Below are 12,679 nucleotides of genomic sequence, written 5' to 3' on the forward strand. Positions count from 1 at the left end.
TATGTATTCATCACCTGCTGCGCCTTGGTCTACTAACTATCCGAAAGACAGCCGTTACAACAGGTCTGATTTAGGGCTAGATTCTATGAGATCCACGGTAACCGACACACACATAGTGGTTGTTTTGGCGGTGTCGCAGGTGGAACTGTGTTAGAGCTATCAAATCCACAAGCGTCTTCCGGCATTATACCTAAAGCGGACATTGCCATTGGCTAAATGGAGTCGCATTAAGAGAAATCCCATGCAGCCTTGTTTACAAGTTCAATTAGGCTGATAGGAATCCTCATTATTTTGTTTAATGATTTTCAATTTGATATATAGCCTACACTTTCTCGTTCTGAACTTTAACGAGAGTGGGACGGGTCTGGCTTAGTGACAATGACCCCACAAGCAGCTGCTCAGCGATTTGACAGCTCTAACACAGTTATACCTCTGCCATCTCCGCAATTGGACATTGTAGGGCTGCAACAGGGGAACAAAAGCACAGAGCCAATGTGTAATACAGCATTGTGTAAATGTCTATTGAAAGAACAAGGGGCGAGATAACGGTAATATTCTAGTCTCCCTTTATATCCTTGTCTCTCTCTTTTTCTCTCTCACTCTCTCTTTTCCCTGGATCCTTCCTTCTGCTCCCTCTTCCCTCTCTCCCTGGCAGACAAGTGTGAATAATGGCTAATCATAGATGGGGACTCAGATCATTGGGTACAGACATTATTTCTGCCACCCTACTCTCTCTCCCTCTCTCCTGTCTCAGAGAGCTATATGAAGACCCTGAGTGGAGACATTCTGGAGTGTAACGCTAATTCAAGCTTGACATTTCATTGTGGCAATTTTTTCTATTTACCATGTCTATCTTTTCAGTCCATCTAATTGAAATTGGATTAAATCAAACTGCAATGTGTTCGAGCCACTCCACCATACGTGTCACATAATTGAACGTATTATGGTACAATGCACACAATATATACGCAAACAAGAATAGGGATTCTTGACTGATGTATTTTCCTATGTACAATTCCATGGTTCACATGATTTGACAATTTACAATGTTGTACATTCAAAAAGGTTTCTCAAAAGCTACAGGTAGTTCTACGTACACTGTATCTGTGTCTAAAAACTGTACATTTCAACTGAAAATAAAAAGTCTCACTCAGATATGTCTACGTCCCAATTCCTTATTCCTCTCCTTTCTGAGAACTCTTCCTCATTTTGTGTTTTAGATTACATTAATTTTGATCAGTCACCGGTCCAAAATTAGTGCTTCTGTTTCATCTCCGTTTTTAAAGGTGGGGATGGAAGTGTCCCCCAAACAGTGTCTTCTCTTCTGTTCTGATAGTTGTAAAAAACGTAATCCTCATATAGGGAACTGCTGTCTACGTGTTGAACGGTGGTGGCCTCTGAAGCTCCAGTCCTCCCGTCCTCTGGGGGGCGCCGCTCACTGCCTGGCTGAGAGGGGGGAGATATGGGGGAAACAGAAAAGACTGGGTGTGGAGGCCCCAGGTAGCCAGCATCGTAGTTGTTGTTGGCCTTTGTGTGGATACTGTAGAGCTGCTGAGGGAGCCCAACGCTGCCAACGTCTAACAGAAAGTGAGACATGAAGTGGCTGTCTGGGGACAGGAAGTTGACAAAACAGAAATTGTCATTCAGGGGTTATTACATGAGAGAACATGACAGCATGGGCTAAAACAGTTAGTGAAACAAAGAAGTGGAAAGATGGGTTAGAAATGGTATTTAACCTGTTAAAGCTGGGGGCGCTGTTGTCACTATTTATGGTAATCGTGTAATTTTTGAAACGGCTTCCTACAAAATTCTTGATCGTACAATATGCATATTATTATTATTATTGGATAGAAAACAGTCTATAGTTTCTATAGGAGTTGAAATTTTGTCTCTAAGTGGAACAGAACCCATTCTACAGCAATTTCCCTGACATGGAGTCAGATTTCAGAAATTTTGGCCACTGTTCTGGAGTCAGTTTTAAAGCCAATGTTATTCCTATGAGTATACGGACACTGCTTACGTCTTCCCCTGGATGCCTTTACGTGATGACGATTTGAATGGGGTCGATTGCGCAATCACAGGCACTATAAATTAAAAAACCCTGTAGCTAGTAACTCTTTTGCAGCTGCGTCATGCGCGTGGAGGACACCGACCCGCACCTGTTCCAAGCATTAGTGTTGGGAGTAATATTTCTCCGGTCATGTTAAGACTCGTTATAGGAGTTAAAAACATCATAAGGTAGTTAATTTAAAGCGTTTTATAGCAATTTATATCCGTTTAGTGCGATTTTGGGACATTTATTTCTGAAACGCTGTGAATCGCTGGGCACGCTTCCAGTTCATCCCGAACGCAGTTGGCATTTCCACATGGCAAGAGGACAGCTTTCCACCAAAAGACGATTAGACCCAAGAAAGGATCCTTTGCCCAAGATACTGATGGAAGAACAGCTCAAAGTAGGAAATTTTTATTATGATAAATCGTGTTTCTGTCGAAAAATGTTAGTGGCTTAGGACGCCATGTTTTTTGACGTAGCTTCGCTTGGCGCAAACTGTATTGAAAAGTAAGGATAATTTAAAAAATGTAATTCCGCGATTGTATTAAGAATTAAATTGTCTATCAATCGCTGTCCACCCTATATTTTTTAGTCACGTTTATGAGTATTTATGTATACGAGTAGATCACTGTCTAATATGGCGCACGGACATTTTCTCACCAGCTGGGCTACATTTCTCATTGTCTAACCATGATTTTGGTGGCTAAATATGCACATTTTCGAACAAACTGTATATGTATGTTGTAATGTGATGTTACAGGGGTGTCATCTGAAGAATTCTGAGAAGGTTAGTGAAAAAAATAATATATTTTGGCGATGTTTACGTTATCGCTCTCTTTGGCTAGAATCAATGCTGGGGTAATGTTTGCACATGTGCTATGCTAATATAACGATTTATTGTGTTTTCGCTGTAAGACACTTAGAAAATCTGAAATATTGTCTGTATTCACAGGATCTGTGTCTTTCGATTAGTGTATGCTGTGTATTTTTACGAAATGTTTGATGATTAGTAGTTAGGTAAACACGTTGCTCATTGTAATTATTCTAGTCCATTTGTGACGGTGGGTGCAATTGTAAACTATGCCAGCTACCTGAAATATGCACATTTTTCTAACAAAACCTATCCCATACCATAAATATGTTATCAGACTGTCATCTGATGAGTTTTTTTCTTGGTTAGGGGCTATAAATATCTTAGTTTAGCCGAATTGGTGATAGCTACTGGTGTTGGTGGACAAATAAAAGATGGTGGATTATGCTAATGTGTTTTTAGGTAATAGATTTACATCTTTACATATTGTGTCTTCCCTGTAAAACATTTTAAAAATCGGACATGTTGGCTGGATTCACAAGATCTGTGTCTTTCATTAGCTGTATTGGACTTTAATGTGTGAAAGTTAAATATTTAAAAAAATTATTTTTTTTTAATTTCGCGCTCTGTCTTTTCAGTGGAATGTGGGGGGGGTGTGCCGCTAGCGGCACCCTCATCCTAGACAGGTTAACTAAATACAAGAAGCTTCCACATTTGACAAGGATTATTTTCATGTGGAACTGGTCAGTGAATGGTCAGTACCTTGCAGAGGGTCTAAGCTGGAGGATAGCTGTTCTGGACCTTCGTACATCGTCCAGACATTCATGGCCGTTTCAGCCAATGCAAATTGCTCTGCTACTCCTGAGTAACCAAGGGACATATGGGTAAGAAGACCGCCCGCTGGCTTCCTGGCTCCATCCCTCATCAGTGCAGGGGCACAACATTCACTGGGGACGGGGGTAAAACTGTTCCCCCAGTTTTATCATTGGAATGTGATAGAAAAACAAAGCAACGGTGTGTTTTAGGACCATGTGGACGGCTCCGAGTGATCGGATAGCCTGTTTGGAGTGTTCATCCAACAGGATAAAAAAAAAAAATCTATATATGTCCCCCCCACTTCTAAAACCAAAGTTGCGCCCCTGCAACAGTGACAAAGTGAACCAGGAACAAGAGACACTAGTCTACCTGTGGTTTTACATTTTACGTTTACATTTCAGTCATTTAGCAGGCACTCTTATCCAGAGCGACATACAGTTAGTGTATTCATCGTAAAAGGATCGGGCACTTTTTTTACATTTTCGACTAAAAGGACATACCCAAATCTAACCGCCTGTAGCTCAGGACCTGAAGCAAGGATATGCATATTCTTGATACCATTTCAAAGGAAACACTTTGAAGTTTGTGGAAATGTGAAATGAATGTAGGAGAATATAACACATTAGATCTGGTAAAAGATAATACAAAGAAAAAACATGCATTTTATTGTTTTCTTTGCTCCATCATCTTTGAAATGCAAGAGAAAGGCCAAAATATAATATTCCAATTTAGATTCCAATTTATTCCAATTTAGAGCAATTTAGATTTTGGCCACTAGATGGCAGCAGTGTATGTGCAAAGTTTTAGACTGATTATATGAACCATTGCATTTCTGTTCTAAATTTTGTATCAAGACTGCCCAAATGTGCCTAATTGGTTTATTAATACATTTTCAAGCTCATAACTGTGCACTCTCCTCAAACAATTGCATGGTATTTTTGCACTGTAATAGCTACTGTAAATTGGACAGTGCAATTAGGTTAACAAGAATTTAAGCTTTCTGCCCATATCAGGTATATCTATGTTCTGGGAAATGTTCTTGTTACTTACACCCTCATGCTAATCACATTAGCCAACGTTAGCTCAACCGTCCAGCAAGGGGGGGGGGGGGGGGGGGCACCGATCCTGTAGAGGTTTTAATCCTCCTCTTTCTACCCTCTCTCCAGAGCAGAGAAAATAATTCCTGCCCATCTTCTGAAAATATTTGAAACCCTAGCTCTTCAAAGAGTATCTTAAATAATCCCAATTAACTTTTTTCCTAATAGCACTCACTTTGATGATAGCTACTATAGTGAGGAAAAATGTACTTATTATGACTGAAATATGTGGTTGTCCCACCTTGCTATCTTGAGGGAGGAAAGTTAGAGGAAAGTTAGAGGCAGAAGCTTGAAATGTAAGGGTTGTGTTCCCTATATAGTGCACTCATATGTGGTTGTCCCACCTAGCTATCTTGAGGGAGGAAAGTTAGAGGCAGAAGCTTGAAATGTAAGGGTTGTGTTCCCTATATAGTGCACTTATTTTGGCCAGGGTAGTATATAGGGAGTATGGTGCCATTTGGGACATACCCAAGGCTTTGTTTCCTCTCTGCTAACCTGCGGCAAAACGGGCCTACTTGATCTCGTTGGTCAGGTGGGAATAGAGCTGCTCATCTTCCTGCAAGTCGCCTCCTCTTTCACACCCGCCCCCCCAGCCATTCCACTCTATGAGGTGTGCAACACGCCCCTGGGCCATGGCCGTGGGCTTGGTGATGTGCTCCTTGATCATCGCCACCAGTCCTGAGAGAGAGAGAGGGAGAGAGGTGAAAGGGTATTTGGGAAGAAAAAGGAGGGAGAGAACTAGGGAAGGGAATGATGGAAATTACATAAGGAGGAAAGGGGGAAAGATGGAAAGGCTTGATGGGATGGAAAAGAGGGAGAGGAAAGATGTCAAAATGAAAAGAGCATGTAGGGGAGAATGGGAGAGCATTTCAAGAAGAGTAATAGATGAAGGTGAAACGTAGACAGAAGCCATGGAGACTGTAAATGTTTTTCACAGCGCAAGAGAGTCTGAAGAGGTGAAGCAAAAATAAACAGATGGAAGGGTAAAGGAGTTTAGAACAAAGGGAGAAGAGACTAGGGAAGCAGAGAGTGAGAGATAGAGAGTGTGTGTGTGTGTGTGTGTGTGTGTGTGTGTGTGTGTGTGTGTGTGTGTGTGTGTGTGTGTGTGTGTGTGTGTGTGTGTGTGTGTGTGTGTGTGTGTGTGTGTGTGTGTGTGTGTGTGTGTGCATAGAGATAGAGATATGACACATGGGGCGAGTGAAATTACATTAGCAATCTCCCAGAGAGACTGGCTGGCTTTTCCGTCTCAAATGAACGATTCATGATGAAAACTAAACAGAGCTTGAGAACAGCATAAACAGACAAGTCAATCTGAGCATGTCTCACCCATCAGGGAGGAAGTGGCCAACTCCCCAATGTCATAACTACTGCTGCTCTTCTTCTCTGACATATTGCCGTTGGATGGAGCGTGGCCGCCCTGCACACACACAACACAACACAATACACCAGGGCAACTTTAGGCACTCACACAAATGCATAAGGCACACACACTCATACTAGAACATTCACACATATAGAAATACACAAATGCACTCAAATATACTTACAGGTGTAGGATCTTAATTTGACCAGTTTCTCACAGCAGGAAAATAATCCTGCAGCAACAGGAAAGGTGAATTATAGTGTGGATTATAAATAATATAATTTTTTGTAGGGGTGAATACATTTTTTGTTAGGGCAAATCAAGTCTGACATTTTAAAGTGGAAATTACAACTTTTCTAAACCTTGAATACAGTATAAGTTTGCATTTCCTGCAACAACAGGGTGGTCAAATTAAGATCCTACATTTGTCCACTCAAATAGACACAGACACCGACAAGGACAGACACATGCGTGCACACACACAAACACCCACAGGCATGCACGCACACACAGGCATACATACAAGTACACCACAGGAGGTTGGTGGCACCTCAATTGGGGAGGACAGGCTCGTGGTAATGGCTGGAGCGGTATGGGTGGAATGGTATCAAATACGTCAAACATATGGTTTGATGCCATTCCATTTGCTCCGTTCCAGCCATTATTGTGAGCTGTCCACCCCTCAGCAGCCTCCACTGAAGTACACACACAAACACACGAGCACATGCACACAGACACCCAAGCTACACAGTTCCCAGAGGAAGAGGCGATAATGAGGAAAACAAGTGACAGTTAAGGATCTTAATCTGCACTCCCGCTAACACGTAAAAGTGAGTGTGTCGCAACAAAAACTCAACTAAAATATAAAATGAGGAATAGACACATCAGTACTCATGGATATTCAATGACTAGACACGACTAGACATTGAACAGGCTTTGACTAGAGTGAATTCTGAATGCTTTTTTTAAGCAATATTGGGACGTTTTCTATGGTGATATTCTATGTTAGACTGGAACAATCTTTCAACTTTCAGTAGTTAAATAATGGCAGTCAGAAAATAGTCTGGGAATAACAATGTTGTTTCGTTAAACAGTGGTGTGAGAACAGACCTTGACAGGCTGGGATTGCAGCACCTCCATGGGATGCTGGGGAGCACTCTGGAGCTCTGTAGGGAATCAAACACACTGGTGTTATGTGTTTGTGTGCGTGCGTCACAGGAGGTTGGTGGCACCTTACTTGGGGAGGACGGTTTTATGTTAATGGCTGGATGAGTGGATTGGTATCCAATACATTAAACATGGTTTCCATGTGTTTGATGCCATTCTGTTTGCTCCGTTCCAGCCATTATTATGAGCCGTCCTCCCCTCAGCAGTTATCTGTGGCGTGTGTGCATGTGGAGTACCTGTGAAGAGGATAAGGTAGCCTCACTGAATTTACATGCAGTCATTTAGCTATAGCCACTTGGCACAATGTCTTTAACATGGTCCCTGTGTGTTGGTTAATTGACATTGATGAGATCTACAAGGGACATGAATTAATACAGTCCAAGTCTTTTCTCTGGGGTCTGTGTAATCAGATGAGGTACACACACACACACACACACACACACACACACACACACACACACACACACACACACACACACACACACACACACACACACACACACACACACACACACACACACACACACACACACACACACACACAATGGGGGTCCCCCAGGAGTTGTTGTCAAGACAATTTAGGCTGTTGCTATGGAAACATGGGAGCAGCAGAAGGAGAGTGATCCCAATCAATTTATTTCAGTCACGAACACACAAGCACACACAAACACACACAAACACGCATAAACAAATCGCTCCCAGCTGGATCAAGATTTACAAATCTATCCCGCATCCATCCATACAGGCAGATGGGCTCTATCACGCTCTATAAGGAGCTGTTTACACTTTGAATCAATAGCAAGTCTGTTGTCCTTGTGGAGTCAAATTGCATCCCCTACTAGTAATGAAAAGTGTCTGTGGGCAAGTGGGGAGGGCAGCCGGTAGCCTAGCGGTTAGAGTATTGGGCCAGGTCATTGGTTTGAATACCCGAGCCGACAAGGTCAAAAATACATTTACATTTAAGTCATTTAGCAGACGCTCTTATCCAGAGCGACTTACATTTAACCTTTATTTAACTAGGCAAGTCAGTTAAGAACAAACTCTTATTTTCAATGACGGCCTAGGAACAGTGGGTTAACTGCCTTGTTCAGGGGCAGAACGACAGATTTGTACCTTGTCAGCTCGGGGATTTGAACTTGCAACCTTTGGGTTAGTAGCCCAACGCTCTAACCACTAGGCTACCCTGCCGCCCCACTTGCCGCCCCAAATCTTTCAATGTTCCCTTGAGCAAGGCACTTAACCATAATTTGCTCCATGGGTGACGTGCTACTATGACTCATCCTGTATAACAACACGTTCAACTCCACCATTTTGGACAGTAGATCACAGGAGGTTGGCGGCACCTTAATTGGGGAGAACGGGCTTGTGGTAATGGCTGGAGTGGTATCAGTGAAACGGTATCAAATACATATAACACATAGTTTCCATGTGTTTGATGCCATTCCATTTGTTCCAATCCAGGCATTATTATGAGCCTTCCTCCCCTCAGCAGCCTCCACTGCTGTAGATGTCTCCTCAAGATGCCCCCTGGAGTACACAAACACACGCATGCACACGCACACATACAGATGCAAAACACTGCAAAAAAGACACACAGTCGATAATGACAACCAACCCCCATATTCCATGTGACAATCACCCCCCCTAATTAAGATGTTAGTTACTACATGGCTTGACCTAGATTTAGGTTTTACATATGTTCATGGATACTACCATAATTCAAACATTTACAAAGAAAATGCCAAAAATTAAGGTTTTTACTTTCACCTATGAAAAACACAAATTCCAATTACCTCAAAGAATTGACTAGGTGGATGAATTCTTTTAAAGTATTTACACATTTTAACCTTAAAAATATTACACAGTAATTAGCACTGTGACAATCAACCCGTGAGACAACCAACCCCAGTCTCCCATATATTTTTCTTGAACATGGAAATGCTTGGAAATGCTGTTTTGCAGTCTTCTGTGAGGGTCTTGTATCTGTGCTTGCAGTTCTTTTCCCAAAATATGTTGTATTACCGAAGCGGGACTCTTTAACATACCTAAACAATTGGAGGCCTCTTACACTTCAGTGTCGTGATGCAAAAAATTCTACCAAAATGCTTAGCACATAGAATTAAAAAGGTATTGTTGGATATTAATCATCCTAATCATACAGGTTTTTTACATGGACGATACATTGGAGATAATATAAGACAAGTACTGGAAACAATAGAACACTATGAAAAATCTGGGAAACCAGGCCTGGTATTCATAGCTGACTTTGAGAAGGCCTTTGATAAAGCAAAAAGCATGACTGGAGTTTATATATAAATGCCTGGAATATTTCAATTTTGGAGAATCTCTTATAAAATGGGTTAAAGTTATGTATAGTAACCCTAGGTGTAAAATGTTAAATAATGGCTACTTCTTGGAAATGTTTGAACTGTCAAGAGGAGTTAAACAAGGTTGTCCACTATCAGCATATCTATTTATTATTGCCATTGAAATGTTAGCTGTTAAAAATAAGATCCAACAATAATATTAAGGGGTTATAAATTCAGAGCTTAAAAACAAAACATTGTACGCTGACATTTCATGTTTTCTTTTAAATCCACAATTTGGATCCCTCCACAGCCTCATAGAGGATCTAGATACTTTTTCTAACTTCTCTGGATTAAAACCAAATGATGTACTACATTATGTATTGTCATGCCCTGACCAGAGTAAGCTGTTTTTTCTCTGTGTTGGTTGGGGCGTGATAGTGACTTGGGTGGGTCATCTAGGGGATATTGTATTTCTATGGTGGCCTGATATGGTTACCAATCAGAAGCAGCTGTTTATCGTTGTCTCTGATTGGAGATCATATTTAGGTAGCCATTTTCCCCATTGTGTTTGTGGGATCTTGTCTATGTTTAGTTTCCTGTCAGCACTATTTGTATAGCTTCACGTTTCGTTCGTTGATTTTTTATTATTTTTGTTCGGTGTTCATTTATTAAAAGGAAAATGTACGCCTACCACGCTGCACCTTGGTCTCACTCATACGACGATCGTGACAATGTATTGGATCATTAAAAAAGAAAACGTTTACATTTCCGTGTAGTTTACTAATAAAATGGTCTGACGGGGATGTGGACATACTCGGTATATATATCCCGAAAGAAAGATATGATCTCACTCCAATACATTTTTATAGAAAGTTAGCAAAAATAGAAAAGATCTTGCTACCATGGGAAAGGAAAATACCTGTTTATTTGTGAAAAAATCACCTCGATTAACACTTTAGTCAAATCTCAGTTGACCTATTTGCTTATGGTCTTGCCCACACCCAGCGACCTGTTTTTTAAATTATATGAGCAAAAAATATAATATTTTATTTGGAATGGCAAGCCAGACAAAATGAAAAGGGCCTATTATTAAATATTAAAGCATTAGACCTCTCACTAAAGGCGTCAGTCATACAAAAGTTACACTTAAATCTGAACTGGTTCTCTTGCAAATTAGTAAGAATGTCTCACCCCATATTCAAGAACGGCCTTTTTCCATTTATTCAGATTACAACCTCTCACTTTCGGTTATTTGAAAACAAAATATTCTCAAATATGGTTATTTTTAAAACAAGCCATAGAAAGTTGGTTGCAATTTCAGTTTAATCCACCCAAATATAATACAACAATATTGTGGTAAAACTCAAATATACTAATTGATTAAAAAAAACATAATTATTTGAAAAATAGTTTTAAACAAGGTATAATATTTTTTTTAATTATATCATAAATAGGACTGGTGGATTTATGTCATACATGCAGCTAACAAAAATATTTGTACATGTCTGCTCTACCCAAAATTACAACCAACTAATTGCATAATTACTGCAAAAATGGAAGAGGCAAGTGGAAGGGGGAAAAAGTAAAGAACTTGTCTGTCGGCCATGAATTAAACCCCAAAATCGGTTAAAGAAAATTGTGATAAAAAAAAAAAAACAAATTTAAAGACAAAAGAATTGACAGCTGTGCCATATAGATTGCAAAATAGTTGGGAAGAGATTTTCAATGTACTGATTCCATGAACTGATACGCAAAAAAATGCCGGATTCAAAACTTTGAATTTTTCAATTTACATTTTTATATAAAATTATTGCAACCAATAGAATGTTATATACAGTACCAGTCAAACGTTTGGACACACCTACTCATTCAAGGGTCTTTCTTTATTTTTTACTATTTTCTACATTGTAGAATAATAGTGAAGACATCAAAACTATGAAATAGTTTTGCTTGTGACACTGTCAGTTATTTATTTGGAATTCAAGGCACACTTAACCAGCATGGATACCACAGCATTCTGCAGCGATATGTCATTTCATCTGGTTTGCACTTAGTGGGACTATCAATTATTTTTCAACAGGACAATGACCAAACACACCTCCAGGCTGTGTAAGGGCTATTTGACCAAGGAGAGTGATGAAGTGCTGAATCAGATGACCTGGCCTTCACAATCACTCGACCTCAACCCAATTGAGATAGTTTGGGATAAGTTGGACCGCAGAGTGAAGGAAAAGCAGCCAACAACTGCTCAGCATATGTGGGAACTCCTTCAAGACTGTTGGAAAAGCATTCCTCATTAAACTGGTTGAGAGAATGCCAAGAGTGTGCAAAGCTGTCATCAAGGCAAAGGGTGGCTACTTTGAAGAATCTCAAATCTAAAATATATTTTGATTTGTTTAACACTTTTTGGGTTACTACATGGTTCCATATGTGTTATGTCATAGTTTTGATGTCTTCACTATTATTTTAAAATGTAGATAATAGAAAAATAAAGAAAAACTCTTGAATGAGTAGGTGTGTCCAAACTTTTGACTGGAACTGTATGTGGGGGATACAACCTTCCCAGCTCTGCAGATTTTGATGCGAAGAGACAGAGTCATTAGATAGTTTATCTGGGTTCTGTCCATATGTAGCTTGTATTTTGACACAGGTCCAGGAAAGGCTGAGGAATTGTAACATATACTTGGAGCTAACGTTGCAGATAGCAATACTGGGTGATTTGAAAAGTCATAGTCAATCGATTAATAATACTTTTAGTAAAAATGTTTATCTTTTCAGACATGTTTATCTCTTCAGACAAGATAGAACGGCCAAAGGGGGCGGTGTCGCAATCTACTGCAAATATAGCCTGCAGAGTTCTGTCCTACTATCCAGGTCTGTTCCCAAACAACTTGAACTTCTACTTTTAAAAATCCACCTCTCTAAAAACAAGTCTCTCACCGTTGCCGCCTGCTATAGACCACCCTCTGCCCCCAGCTGTGCTCTGGACACCATATGTGAACTGATTGCCCCCATCTATCTTCAGAGCTCGTGCTGCTAAGCGACCTAAACTGGAACATGCTT

General features: G+C 40.3%; 1 protein-coding gene across 1 annotated transcript in view; it reads right to left on the reverse strand.

Moving 5' to 3' along the window:
• Positions 1-1,254: 1,254 nt before the first annotated feature.
• The window catches only part of fam131c (family with sequence similarity 131 member C), a 32,498-nt gene continuing 21,073 nt past the window's right edge, over positions 1,255-12,679 (reverse strand). Inside the window, 5 exon segments of the mRNA XM_055932821.1 lie at positions 1,255-1,607; positions 3,627-3,725; positions 5,273-5,455; positions 6,104-6,194; positions 7,251-7,306. Coding sequence (XP_055788796.1) covers positions 1,255-1,607; positions 3,627-3,725; positions 5,273-5,455; positions 6,104-6,194; positions 7,251-7,306 — 782 coding nt within the window.

This window comes from Salvelinus fontinalis, chromosome 8, assembly GCF_029448725.1.
Source record: "Salvelinus fontinalis isolate EN_2023a chromosome 8, ASM2944872v1, whole genome shotgun sequence".
Taxonomy (NCBI): Eukaryota; Metazoa; Chordata; class Actinopteri; order Salmoniformes; family Salmonidae; genus Salvelinus; species Salvelinus fontinalis.